General features: G+C 42.6%; 2 protein-coding genes across 2 annotated transcripts; one reads left to right on the plus strand and one right to left on the minus strand.

Annotated features, from left to right (window-relative positions):
• Nucleotides 1–1,570: 1,570 nt before the first annotated feature.
• Nucleotides 1,571–7,980, plus strand: gtf2h2 (general transcription factor IIH, polypeptide 2). Its single transcript, XM_063018173.1, has 15 exons — nt 1,571–1,852; nt 2,292–2,369; nt 2,464–2,500; nt 2,596–2,682; nt 3,212–3,262; nt 3,365–3,419; nt 3,528–3,633; nt 4,369–4,459; nt 4,587–4,674; nt 5,252–5,359; nt 5,725–5,788; nt 6,077–6,183; nt 6,328–6,430; nt 7,250–7,289; nt 7,688–7,980. The coding sequence occupies exons 1-15, from the start codon at nt 1,797–1,799 to the stop codon at nt 7,796–7,798; spliced, it is 1,182 nt and encodes a 393-aa protein (XP_062874243.1). The 5' UTR covers nt 1,571–1,796; the 3' UTR covers nt 7,799–7,980.
• Nucleotides 7,981–8,465: 485 nt separating this feature from the next.
• erap1b (endoplasmic reticulum aminopeptidase 1b) lies at nt 8,466–19,766 on the minus strand. Its single transcript, XM_063018172.1, has 18 exons — nt 19,740–19,766; nt 18,092–18,588; nt 17,740–17,878; nt 17,526–17,660; nt 16,471–16,591; nt 15,771–15,925; nt 14,851–14,964; nt 14,417–14,548; nt 13,089–13,220; nt 12,419–12,576; nt 11,936–12,015; nt 11,230–11,413; nt 10,992–11,148; nt 10,374–10,558; nt 9,797–9,958; nt 9,558–9,698; nt 9,152–9,233; nt 8,466–9,053 (listed from the first exon to the last, which is right to left on the minus strand). Exons 2-18 carry the CDS (start codon nt 18,583–18,585, stop codon nt 8,862–8,864), a joined length of 2,763 nt encoding a protein of 920 aa, XP_062874242.1. The 5' UTR covers nt 18,586–18,588; nt 19,740–19,766; the 3' UTR covers nt 8,466–8,861.
• Between the last annotated feature and the right edge of the window lie 644 nt (nt 19,767–20,410).

Below are 20,410 nucleotides of genomic sequence, written 5' to 3' on the forward strand. Positions count from 1 at the left end.
CCCCTAGCCATGCTTTTGGGGCCCCTAGCCATGCTGTAGGGCCCTAGCCAAAATACTTCTCTGTTATAGTTGACTCCACTCCAGACCTTGCTCATGTGGACCAACTTACTTTTATTTTCAGGTTTGTTAATAATGACGGACATGTAGTTGAGCGTTTTCTAGCTTTTGAGCCTATTGAAAACCATAGTGGGGACAGTTTGGCAGAGTGTGTCGTTGCTATGGTGGAGAATCTGGGCCTAGACTTATCCAACTGTAGGAGCCAGTCATATGATAATGCAAGTAACATGTCGGGAAAGTACAATGGAGTCCATGCTCATCTTAAACAAAGAAACCCTTTGATTTGTTATGTCCCCTGTGCAGCACATTCACTGAATTTAGTTGGTGTCAATGCTGTTGACAGTAGCCCAGAAGCTGGACGTTTTTTTGACTTTGTACAGGCAATGTACACATTTTGTGCATCATCTACACACAGGTGGGGAAAGGTTTTCCGTGATACTGATATCAAACTCACACTGAAATCACTGTCAGGTACTCGATGGAGCGCACGAGCTGAGTCAACTAAGGCTCTTTGGAAATATTATGCACAACTGAGAGAGGCATTGAATGATATGTCTAAAGCCCAGGGGCCAAGACTATCCTTAATCCGTCCTTGCGTCTTCCTCTTACCAGACTCACATGTTATGCTTTCTGGCGGCTCTTTTTGTGCTACATGATATTTAACAGCCAATTTTCTCCAATAGTTTTCACTGAATACAATTCAAGCAATTAAGGGTTGAGAGTCTTGCTTACAGGCCTAACAGCTGATGGGGCTTGAACCAGGAACCTTCAGATGATGATAAATGATATATATTTATACCAATATACAAAAAGGATGTATTGAGATCCATGCCAAATGATGACTACAATACCAAGAGGTAAACCACACGTTTCCATATGTGTGTGTTTGTGTTGCAAAGTGTAAGACAGTCAATTGTTCACTAAATTCTTCACAGCAAACACATCTAGATGGTCACAATGACACTATTGTTGACATTTTCAATGTTGTATGGATGTTATAAAGTGTTTGTAACAATGTTGTTCTGTGCCATTATAGAACAACCATCCCAAATCTCTTTTGCAGCATTTTAGTCTGATTCTTCAGTACAACACTGTAAAATCCTTAATACTGATTATTAGTTTGGTGACCTGCAATGTTTTTTACTTAAGTAGTAAATATGAACAGACAACTGCTTGTCATGACTCAAGATGAGACAGCAATAGGGCCAGATTTGCACTTCTGACCTGCTTTTGGGGATTCATGTTCATTTGAGTTGTGTGATGTTCTAAATCAATGTGAATAAATAAAAAAAAAAACCTACAACACATTTTTTGGTTAGAAAAAGTTAAGTGATGCAAACCACAAACCTTCCTGGGATTTGCATGCGAATAGAAGCAGAAACCGGAACGAAACTTTATGCGCTTTTTTCCGTGGGACAAATGACCCTGCTGCACACAACTTTTTATTTGGGCAATGCTAACAGCGTTAGCTACATTAGTTACTAAACTAATTTCTAAACAAACGAATTAATCTGCAATTATTTTAAGATCATTTTTGTGTGAAATATTAGAGCTTTAAATGATCTGGTGTTTGTTTCGCTGACGTTTTATTCTGTTTTCATTGCGTAAATATATAAAGCTCTTATTAGCCTAGTTAGCTTCGGTGCTAACACAGGCAGTAACGGGAATTAGTTTCACATTTTCATAAAACATAATTACACATTATTCTGTTTAATTGAGTTTATTAAAGTGTATTGATAATGGATGAGGAACCAGAGAGATCTAAACGCTGGGAAGGAGGATATGAAAGAACATGGTGAGTTAATTTGTATTAAAGAGACAAAATGGAAAAACAATATTTACTACTTTTAAAAATTAAAGTGCTGAATGATTTGTGGTGGGTTGAAAGGAGCCTGACATTATGATGATGTTTATCAAACCACATAAATAATTACAGCAGTATCTAGGTGGGCATTATCCTGAAATATGGATCCATTATCAGGAAAGAGTTGCACCATAAGGTGCACCCAGGTTTGTAAAGTTGCCTCAGATGTATTGGTTGTGATACAACCATTCAGAGCAACTACTGGACTTCTTAGAAATCTTAGAAGTCACCATTGTGGTGTCCATTCCTTATTGGGTCAAAAGCTGTTTTGACAGCATATAAGTCTGGTGGTTATAATGTTTTGGATCGTCAGTGTAGAAATAAGTGAGTATGATCCACAGCGCCTGATGTTTCCTTCTCATGTTCTCAGGGAGGTGCTGAAGGAGGATGAATCCGGCTCCCTAAAGGCCACCGTTGAGGACATTCTGTTCGAGGCCAAAAGGAAACGGTGAGATTGAGAGAACAAAAATTTGAATCACACCAATATAACTCCATGCACATGCCCATTCCCTTACCTTCTTTTTATTTTCTATAATTCGTAGGGTGTTTGAAAGTCATGGACAGGTTCGGCTTGGAATGGTGAGCTCCTATTACTATGACGTCCTCTCATTTTTGGATATTTTCCCTCCAGTTTGTGCAGAAGTTTGTGCTTAGGTGTTGCATGATTTGTACAGATGCGACACCTGTATGTGGTGATCGACATGTCTCGGACGATGGAGGACCAGGACCTGAAACCAAACAGGCTCACTTCCACACTAAAGGTGAGATCGAGGGCTTGGACGCTATGACGAAATAATATTAATATGGTGATTATATACACAATGTGGCCCATCCAATGTTGGAACCATTTCTTGTTAATGGATTATGCCACCTGTCCATCAGGTCCGTTGGTCAAATTTAAGCCCTGCTTGAGCTTCCTTGGATGAATCAACTCTTTGTGCTGTTATTGTAAAGTGTCCAGGTGTAGGAACTACAAAAGCTTGTGTACACAAGCTTAAACCAAGGCTAAAATTGGTGAAACGTTGCTCCATATAAGCCAAAATCTTTGTGTATCTAATAGTTGACTAAAGGAATGGACTCTGGAGCAGTGGTCATGGATTTGACAGTATAACCATAAAGGCTTGGAAAAAATGTGTCAATTTTGAACCTCAGTGCTTATTTACTTACTATCAGTCCCATCACCAATAAAGTAACGGCATGCCCAATAGGCTAATGGTCAGTTATTCTGTCACCTAGTTTTGTTCCGGTGTGTTCCTTCCTTTGCTGACCACACTTTCGCTTCCTTCTCAGCTGCTGGAGTATTTTGTGGATGAGTACTTTGACCAAAACCCTATCAGTCAGGTGATGTGGCCTTGCTTGCATTATTTTAATCAGTTCTGTTGTCCTGTGCTGTTGGAGCGCATGGTTGTTTATTTGTTCTCGTTTTCTAATCTCCATCTCCAGATAGGAGTTATTACCACCAAGAACAAACGAGCAGAAAAACTTACCGACCTGGCGGGTAAATGTCGACCTTTTCATACTTTTAATTGTTTTGAAGCATTTTCTAGGAAGTTGCTTTCTTCGCTTTGACAAATTGTTATTATAATAAAGCTTTCTTATGCACCAGGCAACCCTAAGAAGCACATAGCGGCCTTGAAAAAAGCCGTCGACTCTACGTGTGTGGGAGAACCGTCGCTCTACAATGCTCTGAACATCGCCATTCAGACTCTCAAGTGCGTAGATCATTTGTTTATCTGCACCATGTATATGACTGAATCCTTGAGTACCTGCAGTGTAGTATTGATTGATTACTTTATTGATCCCCGAAGGGTAATTTCAGTGTTACAACATCCATTTACAGTCACAAGCATCACACGAAAACACGCTGATGTTGTGCAAGGAATATAAAATCAAAATTATAAAGAAATATAATGCAAAAAATGAGATATAATAATCTAAAAAATATAAGAACTTATAACAAACAACATAAAAAACCCATAAAAGGTTAGACTCAAAACATTCAAGACAAGTCATGATGGGCCACAAGATCTACATAGAGGGATTGGATATACCTTGAAGCCTAGTTTAGCTCATGACGAACTTGAGAAAATTGGAAAATCCCAGATCAGACTTTAACTCTGAACATGGTCAGTGTTCACCAACTGTCTCTGATTTGCAGAAACCAGTGGCTGTGACTCTGTCAACAAATATATATGGTGGTGGTAGCATTGAAAATTGTGCATAGTGCTCAGTAACGTGCAAGAAAGCTTAACCTGGGAAGGAGAACTCTAAAGTTCACCCCATAAAAAATCTGTGGTAAGATCTGGAACTTTCTGCCACTCTTCCCCGCCAACCTGGTAGAATCTAAATTTAAACAATCTAAATTTTTATGCCATGACAATCATCTGGCAAAGGGTTGGGGGTGTGTGAATGTTATCCGTCTGTTGATGCTCTGAATGTTGGTGTAGACACATGCCAGGACACACCAGCCGAGAGATTCTCATCATCTTCAGCAGTCTGACCACCTGCGATCCAGCCAACATCTACGACCTCGTCCAGGTAAAGCAGTGAAGTGGCAGCATCAGAAACAAAATAGTTGATTTGTAGATCTTTATCTATAAGTTGGTATGTAATTATACTATATATATATATATTATTATAATTTTTTTTTCTTGGACGTGAACAGACGCTGAAATCCCTCAAAATCCGAGTGTCGGTGATCGGACTGTCTGCAGAAGTTCGTGTGTGTACCGTCCTCACCAGGGAAACTGGAGGTCAGTGTTCCTTCATCAAGCTTTCCACGAGAGCCTCACTATATAGCCAAAAGTATGTGGACACCCCTCCTAATTCTGGATGTTTTGCTCCCACCCATTGCCAACATCACCTATGGAATACATTTAATAAGCTTTCAACGTTCCAACAGTTTAGGGAAGGCTCTTTCCTGTTCCAGCATGACCTGGTCTTGATGGACATCAAGCAAGGACTGTAACGATGAGTTTAGTGTGACCTGGACACAGTCCTAACCTTAAGTCATTAGGTCATTAAACACCTGGTTCCAGCATCAGTGCCTGACCTTATGAATGGCTGATGGAAACAAATTCCCAAATTCTTGTGCAAAGCCTTCCAAAAAGAGTGGAGGCTGTTATAGATATGAATAGAAAACCAGCAATAAAACATACTGAAATGGTCATGATTGTGTCCACATACTTTCGACTCTAGTGTATTTAGGAGCGTCTTCAGGAGCAAGGTTGGCTTGCCAGTAATGCCAACCATGCTAATCTGAAACAACTGCTTGTTTGATACCGAGATATTAGCCGTTCCGCTAAGCTCTGTAGCGTGTACTTTTAACAGGTAGCTACAACGTGATACTGGACGAGAGCCACTTCAAGGAGCTTCTGGCGCTCCACGTGAAGCCGCCGCCGGCCAGCTCGTCCTCCGAGTGCTCCCTCATCCGCATGGGTAAGTGCGCAAGCTGTAGTGGTGCCCAGTTGGCTTCGGACCCACCGCGACCCTGATTACTTACAACTGAAAGCTTTGCTAGGTACAAAGACGCTAATAGAATCAATCATGTAGCCCGACCACCACCTTGTGAAAGATTTATGAGTCCATTTAGTCAACAGAGCATTTGTAAGGTCGGGTACTGAGAAGGCCTGGCTCACAAGCGGCGTTCCAATTCATCCCAAAGGTGTTCTATGGATTAATGAAGTAGTTCATCCATACCAAACTCATCAAACATCGACTGCAATATGCTACAGGGAATTGGAAATGACTAAATTGGGGGAAATGTGGCTTCTTTCTTTCTTTCTTTCTTTCTTTCTTTCCAGGCTTCCCTCAGCACATCATAGCGTCAGTCTCGGATCAGGATGCCAAGCCTTCGTTCAGCATGTCGTAAGTACCCATCACTCACCGTAACCTTGGTTACCACGCCTTGTTTGAACTCGCCCAGGCCCTGATGCTGGGCGAGAAGGCGTGGCTTGGCGGTCAGCATTCTAGTTCATCTCACAGGTGTCTGTAGGCTCTGTGTTGGCCGTTGGAGATCCTTCACACACGTCTTCCAAGCATGTCTTTATGGACTTGGCTTTGTGTACAGTTGGATGGGAAGATTGGAGAACGTAGAATGCAAGTGGTGTCTTCATACTTGTGGCTATGAAGTGTGTTTGTATTCGTCGTCCGCAGGCACTTGGACAGCTCAGACGGAGGTCCTGGACTCACCCTGGGAGGTTATTACTGCCCCCAGTGCAGAGCCAAGTACCTAGAGCTGCCGGTTGAGTGTAAAGTCTGTGGTACGTCCTGCTCTCATATTCCTGTTGTGTTAATCAGCGTCAGTGATTTGTGTAAGTGCCCACATCAGTGTGTGTGTGTGTGTGTGTGTGTGTGTGTGTGTGTGTGTGTGTGTGTGTGTGTGTGTGTGTGTGTGCCACCCACAGGTCTGACTCTGGTCTCCGCCCCTCACCTGGCTCGCTCCTTTCATCATCTCTTCCCCCTGGAGGCCTTCCGGGAGAGTCCTCGAGAGGAGCACACAAGAGAAAGGTACAGGAGTCAAACTTATTATCAGTTCAGTACTCTGTATGGCCAAAAGTATGTGGACACCCATACTACTTAATTAAAATTAAGTCTTTAAGCCACACCATTGCTCCAACGCTTTTCCCCCATGACACCCACCTCTGCAGGACTATCCAGATTCCTTCCTGTGTATTCCAGTCCACCTTTTCTGTGCTTCCTGGCCAAGAGTGGTGTGTGCCATGGATTCCAACCATGAGGTTCTTGGTTTAGTGATCTTATGATGGCCACCGGTGGGTCCTGATGACATTGCTGAGGCCTCTGGACAAAATGTGGGTTTTTTTCCAAGCGGCAGGCAAAAATTGGAACTTGTGAACGATACTCTTAATGGTGCCTCTAAGAATGTTCAAGGTCTTGGAGATCTACCCATTGGCCTCTGGGTTCAATTAAATCATCTCCTCCCTCAGTGTTTGTGAGCAGCTCCTTAGTTTCCACCCTGGTTCCAACACACCTTGGACACTTGAACCTCTGGGAGGTGTTTACTTTAGGGTTTTTGTCCATGATTTGTTTACGCTACCCAGGCAACACAAACAATGCATCTAGTCCAACTGTGGTTTACAAGACGTAACGTAAAGCCTCCACAACCCTTTACCCAGGGTTTGAAAAGCACATAACACATCACAGCTGATCACAGCAAGTGAAGGCTGGTAATTGAGTCTAGCAGTAGGTATTAAGATCGGCACTATTATGTATAAGTTGAATAATAAGTATTAAAACCCAACATTGTTTATTTTATTCCTTCATTTGCTGCATCGTTCAGCTAATAAAGACTTCATTTCATTATTTCAGGTTCTGCCAAGCATGCCAAGGAGAGCTTAAAGACAAGAGCGTGAGTATCACTTCCTCTCGCAATCCTGATCACATGTGATGCACTGATCGTTTATACTTGCGCTAAATGGCCAAAAGTATGCGGACAGCCCTTCTAATGATGGAGTTCGGGTGTATAACCAACAGCGACAGATGTGCTACACTCTATAGAAAAGCTGTATCTCAAAAATGGATAATGAATGTATGTTTAAGAAAGGTGTACCTAATAAAATAGGTGTTAAATGTGTATTACATATACAGTACTTAGTGGTCAAAGGTTTACACACCCCTGCAAGCTTCAAATTGGTAAAGTCCACCCAAATCTGTTCATTTTTTGGTCTTTTCAATAAAGTTTGGACGTCAAAAGTCTGACAGAATTTGTAGATTTTCCCACCACTTTTGCTCTCGTTTCTTTCGCAGGTTTTTACGTGTACGGCGTGTACGAGCGTGTTCTGCGTGGAGTGCGACCTCTTCCTCCACGACACGCTGCACTGTTGTCCGTGCTGCATACACAAACAGGCTGCGTCCTGATCGGAGCCTGTAGAACCAGCAACCGGGTCTGTTTTTGGCTGGATCCAGAGCCAGTAGCAGAACCTTTGACTGATGGAGAAGGTCGCTTCTGTGTATTAAGAGACTAGAGTACAGGTGTGCATTGTTTACATCACATGGGATGGCGAACGGGGCAACGTTTGGATTAAAGTGGCTGATTTGTATTCGAGTGTCGAATGTCTGTTTGGCTGCTCTCACGGGGGCCGCTGGATTTTGGCTTAAAGGTCATCGGGAACGGGACCAAATTTACTGCCGAGGCAAGCTGTGTTCCAAACCACACCGTACTGTACTACATAGTATGCTAACTAGTACACTAACAGTGGTATAGTTACACACTAAGTAGCACGAATCCCTTGTTCTTTTGGAAGGCATGAATAGTTGGCGCGATGGTGTACAGGAGCTCGAAGTAATGAGTGCAGTAGACCTAAACGCTGTCCCGTTCCCAATGAGAAAGGATTCATGAAGTACAAGAGTGCATTAAAGTGCCGCCACGAGAACCGAATCAAATGGTAAGCCTATTTCCAGAAGCTTGGGGCATTTAAAATTGGGCGATTGGACCCAAATTCCCACAAATACTCCAGAGTGGAGGCTGTTATTGGTGCTAAAGTTACGTCAATGCCTTTTAAAAAAAAAAATTCTGGTCATAAAATGTGTATCACTTTAAATTTTATTTAAATTTGATTGAAATGGTGCTTAAGTTCAACTTTCTGAAGGAAACACAAAGCTGCCTGACGGTGCTCATTAAAAATACATTTACAACCACACACACCGCAAAATACAACACAAATCAATAAACCATACAGGTGGACTCTCAAAAATTAGAAGCACAACGGGGTACCGAACCGAAAAAGGTAAACCAGTGTATTTGTCGCTCCTGTATTTAGTGCAAACATCTTTACCCTCCCAAACAATGCTAAAACTAGAATCATTTTACTCCAGTGTCCTTAAAACCAGCGACGTACATTCACAGCTTGCTGAACGTGGACGCTCTTAACTCGTTGGTCCAGCGTGAAGAAATTCGCACCCCCTGATCTATAGTGGCTGTTCACAGATCGGTGTGATTTTGCGGGTCCGGGCGCTTCTGCGGGTCGGGGTGGTTCTTGTCCAGCCAGGCCTGCAGCAGCGGCAGGTTCTTGTCCATCCAGCGGATGTTCTCCTCCACGTTCTCCATCGCCTGCTGGATGCACCTCAGCTCGGAGCCGGTCTCGGGGTTCAGCGCGCCGAAGAATCCGCGGATCTGTCGGGAGGGAAGAAAGTGGGTCAACAAAGGCACCGGTCTTTCCGAGAGTACCCGCCAGTTTTAAAAAGTTCTTGCGACCTCTAGCCACAACCCACCTCCTCCAGTTTCTCTTTCTCTGAATACTGGCTGGTCACGCCCGTCACCATGTGCGCAATGGAGTGAGATCCCAGGTCGAACCTGAAAGTCGGAGCACAAACGTTATTCTGTGTGTATTTTAATAAATGTGTTGGATTTCCATTAAATTTCCTCTGTGTGGTTATTCACTCATCCATTCATCATCACAGGGTTGTGATGCATCCAGTGCCACATGGAAACAAGGCAGAAATATAGTGCCAATACACCAACGCTGACCTTTCTGTGTAATAAATATGTAATAACAAGGAATTGGAAGGAGGGGTAGTTACTATTTTACGCTACTACAGATGAAAAACCTTTAAATTAAAGAGTCAATCAAGTAACACAAACCTACTGGATAGTATAAAAAAAAAAAACTGAACTTACTTCTTCACCAGCGTGTGCCAGTTGGTCCTCAGGAAGTCCCAAGAGTGTTTGTAACCTTTAGGGTTCCTGCTGATGCTCACCACCACGTACGGAAGGTCCTGCATCTTCATCACCGACCCCTCCAGACTCTGTTCCATCATCCTACACACCAACAGATCATTATCATCACAGCGTCATCATTGAAGACCGACGTCGAGGCGTTCTGGACATGTTATGGAGATCGTAAAAATAAGACTCACCATTTGAGTTTGTGAGCCAGAGGCGAGATGGACAGAGCCGACTTGATTCGGCTCTTCAGCGAGGTATAGAGGGATTTGCGGTACTTCTCGAACAGGAAGTCCCACCCTTCCTCGGTGCGAGCGCCCACCGCGAACACCGCCATGTTGACGTCATTAGGGAGACTGCATCAGAAGAGTTACGGTCAGAGAGGATATATTAGATTCTACACACGGTCAAGTACAAAATACAGATCAAGGTTTCTAAGTAACAAACTTTTCTTCTCACCGAATATGTTAAAATCATTAAACGAGTATTAATTATGAGAGAACGTGCAGACATTTTTTGCTGCCTGCATTTCTCCGACACTCGTGTTGACGCCTTGACCAGACAGCAGTGGTCACTGTTGGAGAGGCGAGAAGGTTGTATTTCCTTCAGCCTTCCCTTCCTCAGATGCAGCCAACTGTGTCTGTCGAGTGTCCAGCCAGGCTGGTACCACTGTCAGATCTCAGACTTTGCCCATTGCTGCTTTGCCATCCGGGCACTTAAGTATCAAAAAAGTACATATCCATCCACGTATGTAACAAGACAGCCTCTGACCTCATGTTGCCGTCAGACTCCTTCCACTTGTTGAAGAGCTGGGTGGCCTTGGAGACGCAGGAAGCGTGACCCCTCACACAAGCGAACATGAGCAAGTAACTGCGCAGCATCCTCTCGGACACGGAGCCGTCGTCGCTCCACGTCTGCCGGTCTATCAGCGTACGGAACAAATGGACGATGTAGCTCTGCAACCAGGAAATCACAGGAAATATCACAGCATGTTACCATTTTATTTATAGATCTAGATGAACACAAACCCAGAGAATATAGGTTGGAGGTTCCCAACATTTGTAGACCAAATACCACCCCAATTGAACCAAAACCTTTAGGAACACCTATAAAGGACCACTTTCCACAGCAATTGCACTCCTACTTCAGTGATATGCTTTTTCTCCACCACATGAAGCCGCACTACAGTTTGAAGTGACTGACCTTCATCGGTTAACCATCACACCGTGTTATATTTATATTTATAGATCAAGGTGAATACAAAGATCTAGAAAATATAGGATGGAAGTACCACCTATAAAGGGCTATAAAATTTGCTCCTCAATTGTGCTCTTAGTTCAATGGTACATGGGCTAGCATGCTCCTCCTCCGCCACCTGAAGTGACTGACCTTCATCTGGTTCTCCAGAGCCTCCATGTCCCTCTTCTCCATCAGCTTGTAGAGTGGCACTAATTCACTGAGGCCCTGAGTCACGGGCATGATCTCCGTCTCCCGGCTCAGGTACAGCGACAGATCCAGAGCTTTGTCCAGCGGCAGCTTCCCCACACTGACAGACACAGCAAAGGTCGCTTGAGAATACTCCGTTCCACGATAGCGTTCCACGGTTGGCGGGTGATGTGTAGCTTACCTGACCAGCTGGAAGGCGTTGTTGATGAGACTGGCGCGGTCGTTGCTGCTCAGCGCCGTGTGGTTGCGTTTGAGCAGAGAGATGAGGTCGTCCCAGCCCGATCCGGCGTAATGTACGATGTAATATCCGCTCATGTCCACGTTAAACTTGATCCAGTCCACCTCCTCGGGCAGGTACAGCACACCTGAGATCAGGATACAGGATTTACTGGGATGACTGTGTTGACCTCACCAGTAATCTTTCAGTTGAATGCCTCTACCAAGCTTCTCTTGAGTTTGATCTTCTGGGTCTTGATGTTAATGATCCAAGTAACCAATTACTGTCAGTACACCAAATAGCCAAAAGTATGTGGACACCTGACATGAGCTTTTTGGATGTCCCTTTTAAAACCATGAGCATTACAATGGAGTTGTCGATTGACACCCTGCTGTCTATTGCTAATACAAGACTCCTCTCTTCTGGGAAGGCTTTTTCTCAAGATTATGGAAGTGGCTTGTGGAATTTGTGCCTCAAGGTCAGGCTCTAATGTTGGAAAGGTCTCCACATACTTTTGCCCATGTAGTTTTTGGTGCTCCATCAGCATCCTTACTATAAGTTCACGCTAATATTCAGGCTGATAATGACATCTTAATCCCAACGTAGCTGTTCAGATGATCAGTGGCCGTCCATATTCATACGAAAATATAACAAATATTGAATATCCCACCTGTCTTGGTCTTCAGCAGGAAGCGATGCACTGTGTTCGAGCCGCTGGTCATGTAGGTCAGTGGAACGTGCCAGAGAAATCTGTTTCCAAACAATAGTCTCGTTAGCAAAGCGCACATAAGGACCCACATATAAGGTACAAAGTGCACATGTTAACTCCTGTCCACCTCCAGAAGCACCTACAGTGAGTATTAGAGTCTCACTAGAGTCTCAAAGTGGACGTCGCCTGGTCCAATGAATCCAGTTTTCTCCTACATCACTTGGATGGCTGGACACGTGTCGGTCAACCATATGTAGGACCATCCACTAGCAACATGGTTCTATCAAGAGTCAATGGACCTGCTGGAAATGCACTGGTACCAGATACCACAGGGCACATTTAGATGGATCTTGAGTCCATGTCCGGGCAGTTCATAAACTTACGGCTCATTAGTGTAGAACCGAATACCCGATGAGCTGTACATTTGATCTGTGCTCTACTTACCCGGAGGTTTTGGAGACGTCCTCACCCTTGAGGAACCGCTCCTGGCTCAGGCGCACCTCCCGACCTCTGACCTCCACTGTGATCAGAGGAAAGCCCTCCTGCAGCGTCCACGTCTCCATCATAGCCTTGACGTCCACCTCATCCTTCGAGTGTTGCTTCTGTGAGGAGCAGCAGGACACAAAACACTGATCATCAACCCCTTACACTGAAAATTGGCCAATAATAATATGGCCAAAAATATGTGGACACAGTGTGACTGTGCCTCTCGACTGTGTCTAACGTCAGTGGACTTCATATCCACCCTTTTTTTGGCTTAATAGAAACAGACTTCCTCAGATTAGTGGAAGGATTGTTGAAAGAGTGGAGGCTGTTATAGCCACAAAAGCTTACAGTTTGGGAATGGAACATTCTACCTTATGGTCAGGTGTCCACATACTTTTGGCCGCAAGGATTCAATTCCATTAACCCATAGGGGCATTAAAGAAGTTGGCTAGCGATAAGGCCGGGCTCACAGTCGTCATTCTAATTCATCTCTAGGGTGTTTCAATGCAATAGTTTGGCACCCTGACCAGGATGTATCTCTTCCTTGCTCCCAGTGTTTCTTGGGTGATCCTGGACCCACCTCAACCCTGATCGGTATGAACTGGTTAGTAAAAATGAATAAACTCACGGTAGTCAGACTTTCCCACAGATGAGTGTTGACGGTGTTCTGGTAGCTGTAACGTTTCAGGTATTTAACGATGCCCATCTTGAAGTGCTCAGGGGTGAGGAACTCCCTCAGCATGTGGAGGATACACGCGCCCTGAGAAACAGCAAACACAATTCAAGCCCCTAGACAATGTCCTTTCCCAGGTCTGTCAGTACGGTACAGACCGTCCTCAGTACAAATAAAAATAATTTGGAACAAGCATTTAAAACAAGGCAGGGATCGAATTCCCAGAAATATGAAGATCAGAAGAAGGAGGCACTAGATGTACCACAAGGCATGGCTCGGTCCACCTTAAAGGAGTGGAGTAATATGAAACTACAGCCACTCTGCCTAGGTTAGGCCTCCGTTTTAAAACAGCCAATGAGCTATAAACCTAAATACGGATGTTCACAGAATAATCTGACTCTCAGACTGATGATACAGATATAACAGATAGCTATTCTTTTTAATAGTTTTTTATACTTGGATCACAACAGAAATGTCCTAGATCCTAAAACTTGTAAAGTTTTCAGTTTCCTGATTGCATGTAAATCTGTCCTGTTTCTGTCTAATTTTAAGAAATTGTTCTATATTTGTTGTTCTCTCTCATAATTAAGCTAATTTTTAATGAACTGTCTTATGCTGCTCTCTTTGTTTTTATCTTAATTATTCTTGATGTTGATGTACTATTTTGATTTTGTACTATGATTTGTATGGTGTATGTATTTGTTTTGATTATTTGTCTTATGTAAAGCGTCTTTGAGTATCTTGAAAAGCGCTATATAAATAAAATGTATTATTATTATTATTACAGATGATAAACGTTTTGAGAGCAGTTGTTCGCAAATTAGAGTTGCAGGATGACCTGGAGGCAGCAGGAACAACAGTTACACAGAGACCAGTAATCATCTTTGTCCCACCCCTCCTCCTAAACTTATAGAGAATAGATCAGATGTTTTGGGACACACCGGAGGAAGAGCTGAGTCTCATTGGCCAAGAGACTAAATCCTATGAGAGTTCACCAGACGGAGCCTCAAAGCTTGATGAATTGAAGTCAGTTTGGAGGAAGAATGGAGCAACATTTATCCAAGAGCACCCCCCCCCCATCCCAGTGTTACTGCTCACCATACAACACAAACGTGGCAGACTTCCAGGCTAAATGACTAGACATTTCCAGACACTATTGCTGTCGTAAAGACACACAACATCCTTATAAAAACTAAACAAGCCACAAAGGAAATCTGGAAGCTGCTCCTCTAAAATTGTAGGGATTTGTTCCACAGAAGTTTTCAAAAGATTTAGATTTGTACCTTGTCATAGGAGACGTCATCAAACATTTCCTGTATCTGAGCCGGGTTCTCTACCGGGGTGGACACAGGGTGAGACGAGCTTAAACAGTCCACCTCCATCGCCTCGAAGCATTTCCCCAAGAAATAGTCCTCCTGTAGTGGACAGAGACATTGATCTGGGTCGCTTAAAAAACCCTCAGACTATTAGAGTCAAACATAGCAATGATGAGTGTGATTGGGATGCTTTGCTGCTTCAGGACCAAATAAAATGTGGTGTTTTTGAATGAATAACAAATACAACTCGATCAGAAAATTCTTCAGGAGAATGTGAGGTCATCTGTCCATGACTGGGTTATGCAGCAGGACAAAGATCCAGGATACAAAAGCAATTTTAAACTGCTTTAGGATTTCGACTCACGGTTCACAGTTAGTAAAAGCAGTTAGAAGTCACTCACCACTTGCAATTCAGGGTTGGTGATGTTCACTGATACGAACTCCATGAACTTAGCGAATCCCTCGTTCAGCCAGAGATCGTTCCACCACTGCATGGTCACCAGGTTCCCAAACCACTGCGGAGAAGAACGGAGGCTGAGAAGGTTTGTTTGTGATCAATCCACTGATCTGCATACTAGTGGACTTGCATTCTAGCATCAAGATTTGACGTCAACTTGTGAGGAGGAATTTCTTCTTTGTTATTATGTACACTGTCTCAGCAAATAGCAGTAGGTGCAGTGTTGTTGGGTCTGAACGCCTCACCTTTCCTTCTACAAAAGTACCTCTAGTAATTATAACCAAATCTGTGTTGCATCTGACCATAAAACTCTTTTTAAGATTGTCATGAACCTATTCGATGGTGATTCTCGGACAGCTGACCCTGACTGACACGATTCCTTTTAGCATCAGGTGACAGGTTGCTTTTTCCAGCCTTGGCTCAGAGACCACTGTTCCATCTACTTTCTACTTTTGTTTTTGCTGGTGATCTTGAGAGCTGAAGTTGCTTAGACCAGATGGATTCCAGAGCTGTGTAGACTTTCTTACTGTAATGTCTGATGGATAGCCCTGTTTACAAGGGCACAGAGAAGTCACCAGCTATAATCAATCATAACCACTGATGAGTAATTAAGAGACCATGCCACAAACCTGAAGAACAGAACCTTCTACACCATCAAATTAATACTCTGAAGTTGTTGTGACAGATAAAAATGTGTTCCAATCAATCTCTATCGAACAAGTGTTGCTGAAACCTCTGGAACTCCAAGCCTGACCTTCTATACAGAGGATTCAGAAAGTCTTCAGACCTCAAGAACCTTCTGAACCTCACCTGTGCAGGCGTCAGAGACACAGACGCACATAGAACAAACTGACGGGCACAGACCTGATGGGCGAGCTCGTGGGCGATGATCATGGTGATGCCCAGCCTGTCGGAGGCCGAGGACTTGTGGGGGTCGAAGAGTAAAGCCGACTCCCGGTACGTGGTCAGACCCCAGTTCTCCATCGCGCCTGACTGGAAGTCTGGAATGGCTGCTAGATCTAGAGAAATGAAAACGTCATGATATTTTTCATCCTTCTCAGACTATACAGCCAAATGTATGTGGACGCCCCTTGAATATTTGAGTTTAAGTGTTTGTGGCTCATGATCCGGTGTCTAGCTACAGAGCCGCACTGTATGCCCGGTTAAACCTATTATTTTAACTTCTAGAGCAGCTTGTTTGTTTACATTCCCTTTTAAATGTCCTTTTTCTTCGTATCTGATTGGTTTAGAGACTGGTGTAAATGACCTATTGATGGAAAGCTCAGAGCCTCAGCTGACAAGTCATTCTGGTTACATTATAAATAAAAATAATATATCTCTAATACTTTGGACACAACATATTTTTATCAATGAAGGAAGTAATAAAAGTAAATGACCTGGCTTGATTTCAAGAGTGAACGCTCTACAGATATTATTAGGACAGGGTTATTAGGATAAAGCTTTATCAGATGTGTCATTTTGGAAGCACCAGTAGATCCACCCCTGACCCAACACCATAAATATCACAGATAGACTTCCAATGTTATTGTGTTGCAGTGTTGACCTTGTTTTGGAAGCGGGTATGGAATGTCAAAGTAATCGTCGTAGAAGTCCAGCAGCCTCACTGCCGCCTCCAGAGCAAACTCAGCCTGATTGATCTTCTCTGGTATGCTGTACACCGTGATCTGATAAACAATAAATGAATAAATACAATCATTTTTACTGTACTGATAACATGCCGGGTCAAAAATACACATCCAGCAGGTACGACTATTAATTCAACACCCAAGCCAGGGGTGTCAAACTCACATCTGCATCACGGTGGCCCTCAAAGGGCCGACTGTAACGTATCCTGCTGTGATTGCTCTCTGCATTAAGTCTTGGACAATTTGTTGTTTTCTTGGAGGTTAAATTCTGTGTTTGGTGTCAAAATGCCAAATGTATTCTGTATATTTATAATGTAAATCTACATTTATATTGTCCTGCTTTACCACAGACACGGCCTCATAACACAAGAGACGCACCGGCTTCTCTTCTCGAAGCACAAACTTGATTGTTGTAAATATTTCTCAGCATCACTTGTTGAAAAACCGCCTCAATTAAATGCTGCCATCTAGTGGTGGTTTGCAGGATGCGGTCCTTTTGAGGGTCACAAATCGGCCTGCATTGTGGGAGATGCAGTTTATGTAGGATTTTACGGTGTATTTTAAGACAATCGTTCGTCTTTTAAGCACTCGTGGGCCGGATTCCAGTTTGACACGCATGATTCAATAGCCTCAAATTCATGGCAGATCTGTTTTAGTGGTTCTTGAATTGCACCTAAGTTCTTCTCAGCATAAAGGTAAAGTTTGGGTTCTCTTTTCAGACCTTGGCAAGAGACTACTGTTCCATTATCTTTTAAAGAAGGTTCAGTCAAACAAGCCCGACTAAAACCCCAAGACTGCCATGACTAAGAGGTGCATTAGTGGATGTAAAGTCTTGGTTTCCACTCGTGTTGTTTGTGTTAGTGGTTTTCCAGATCAGCTCAGACATACAGCAAATATCACAAATCTTGTTTTCAATGAGATTAAAGTCAAAGATCCATAAATATTAGGACGGCGGAGCTGCGACGGCACACACCTTGACTCCATGCTCAGTGTTCTTGCTGATGGACAGGAAATCAGACACGATAAAAGCCACCAGGTACGTGCTCATCTTCACCGTCACGTCGAACTGGTCCTCAAACAAGCCTCCCGGAAGAGCCAGTGTCTGCAACTGGGAGAAAAAGTCAACGTTCCATGTCAGGATGTTAAGTATTGGTCCAGATACTTAAAATGTGGAGTGTGAGCAGTACCTTGGGCATGTTGGATATGGAGATGTGTCTGCTCTCTCTGCGAATACGGATAGAGAAATTGGCTTTGAAGGCAGGCTCGTCGAAACAGGGGAAGGCGGCTCGCGCACTGGTCGGTTCGAACTGGGTAGATGCCACCACTCTGTAACATAAACACCAATAAAATTACAGCAAGAGGAAAATTACAGTTCAATTTATATGCATAACTAGTTTAATACTGATCCTCATACTATAGTGCAACATTGATCTGAGTAGTTTAGCCTTTAGATCATTGTTTTTATTATTAGATTGACTGGAAAAAGACCTAAGGTGTCCCTGTCAAGTTCACACAATGTATTTTACCACAGTTCCTTACCGTTCTTCTCCATCACTGGTGCGGTACGTGCTCACGTAAAACCCGTGAAAGCTCTCCGAAAGCTTGGCTGAGAACTCCAGCTCGATGACATACACTTCGTTCCTCTTCAGCATCATGTGATCACTGATGAGAGCGATCTGCTGGTACTCAGGATACTCCAGCACCCTCAAAACCTGACTCTGCCCCTCGGCCAGATCCACCAGGGCCGCTTTGGAGATGTCGAGGCCCTTGCTGTGGAGGACGATGGTATGAGTGTCCTCCAGAACATCCAGTCTGATCTTTACATTACCGGTGAAGTCCAGGCTGGTGAGGTTGGGGTGGATCAGGAGGCTGTAATGGAAGGGTGAAACGGATTCAGGAAGCCTCATCTTGTTCCAGGGGAAGGGCTGTCCATTGGTTGCGGTTGGGAATGGTGGTTCTTCTTCTACGATTTGTGTTACCGCAGCCCAGGACAAGGGCAGGAAACACAAATAGAGAAGAGCCAGATGTGGCATGACCTATAGGAAGATAAATGTCATCAAAGGTTAACAAGGGTTATGTTCAGTATTTCATGGCCATGTTGATTTCTGTCACTGTTTTTGTTCTGTACATAAATTACTGAAACACATACTTTAGTGTTTACTTTTCTGTGCCCATATAAATAAGACAAGTTTACCTGCACCCATAAAAAGTGGTGAAGAAAACCCAAATTGTCTCCTTATGAAAAAAGGAAATTTGTCCAGACACTTAGACATAACCCAAGAATTACTGGAAGCAGTTCTGCCAAAAGCTGCTGAAACATGGGTGACACTGTCCACAGACAAGCAAGCTTTACATTGCCATATAATATAATATATATTTTTAGATGCTGTCCAGCAAGAAAGTGGACCCTGCTCCTGTTTTTTGTCCATGTGATTAGCAACCTCGATTGAGATTTAGGGTGCTGGTGTTGGAGCAGGGGATTCCTACTTGCATGCCAGCCTCCAAACCCATGATGATTTAAAGCTTGCTTGACTTCTGACAATTTTTCTCACGTTTCAAATTATGAAAAATAATAATTAAAAACTATATATGTATTATTATGTTTACTATAAATGTAGAGCCATTACTATACAGTAGATCATAAAAGCTGTGTGTAATGAGAGAAAAGACCCAATTTGGGGACTAAAAGAAGTTAATTTTGGACTGAAAACACGTCTCAGGATGGGCTATACTGCTTCAGAAGATCAGTAAAATCTACAAAAGCTGAACTATTCTGTATATCTGCATAAAGGCCCGGAACTGTTACCCTCTTTATTCAGTGTGGGTGTTGTGCATGTAATAGAAGTCACCAGTGCAATAGGCAGTTTGCTGGGTCTAAATTAGGGAGATAAATGAAAAAGTCAAATGTTTAAAAAACCTCCCAGGTAACCTGAGGTGATTCAGCTTCGTTTTATGGTGATTTATCAGATAAACTCCTGATATTGTGAACGGTTCACCTTACAGCTGAGGTTCATTTACTTTCACATTCAACAAACGTCCTGATTCTAACTTCCGTTCTAACAATAATAATAATACATACAAATATAAATCACACTAAAGTTTGTTTCTCTGTGATAAATAAGATCGTTTAATCAGTTTTAAAAGCATTACAAAAGAGTTTAATATGATTATAACAGATTTTACTCACTGTGATGATTTGAGATCTGAAGTGACTCTTCACACAGAGTGAAAGTAAAAATACAGCCGAGCAGCGCCAGGTGCATCATGGGAAAAACAAGATATCAAAAATAAAACTACATTAAACTGTTAAACAGAGACACGTGTCATTAAAATACTGTTTATATTATTAATAAAATATTAAATATTAAATCAGAGCTTTCTCTCTGTATTGAGACGCGAGTCATTTTAAAATAAAAGTCCTGACGACGATAATACAAACAAGTTACAAACATCAACTACTGTATATTATTAATAATAATCCTGATTAATCATTTCTTATCAAATAGTGACGAAAAAACCCTAAACGATTAAACAAAACAAAAAAACACTTCAGACTGTGAAGAATGTTGATGGTAAAATTTAGAGAAGACAAAGAATGTAAGTACAGGACAAAATTCTCTAACAAAAATACCCAAACCTGAAGTACATAAACTCATAAATAGCAAAAAACAATGAATATAGAAAATAAAAACTACATACACGTAAAAAATAAAGAAGTACAAAAAGTATAAAAAGTATTGGGTATGTAATATAATTATAACAGTAATAATAATAAAGATTAGTTAGATATACATTATAATAATCTTTATTATTATTACTGTTATTATAATAAATTTTAATAAAAATTAAATGTATATA

Source organism: Trichomycterus rosablanca, chromosome 21, assembly GCF_030014385.1.
Source record: "Trichomycterus rosablanca isolate fTriRos1 chromosome 21, fTriRos1.hap1, whole genome shotgun sequence".
NCBI classification, from domain to species: Eukaryota; Metazoa; Chordata; class Actinopteri; order Siluriformes; family Trichomycteridae; genus Trichomycterus; species Trichomycterus rosablanca.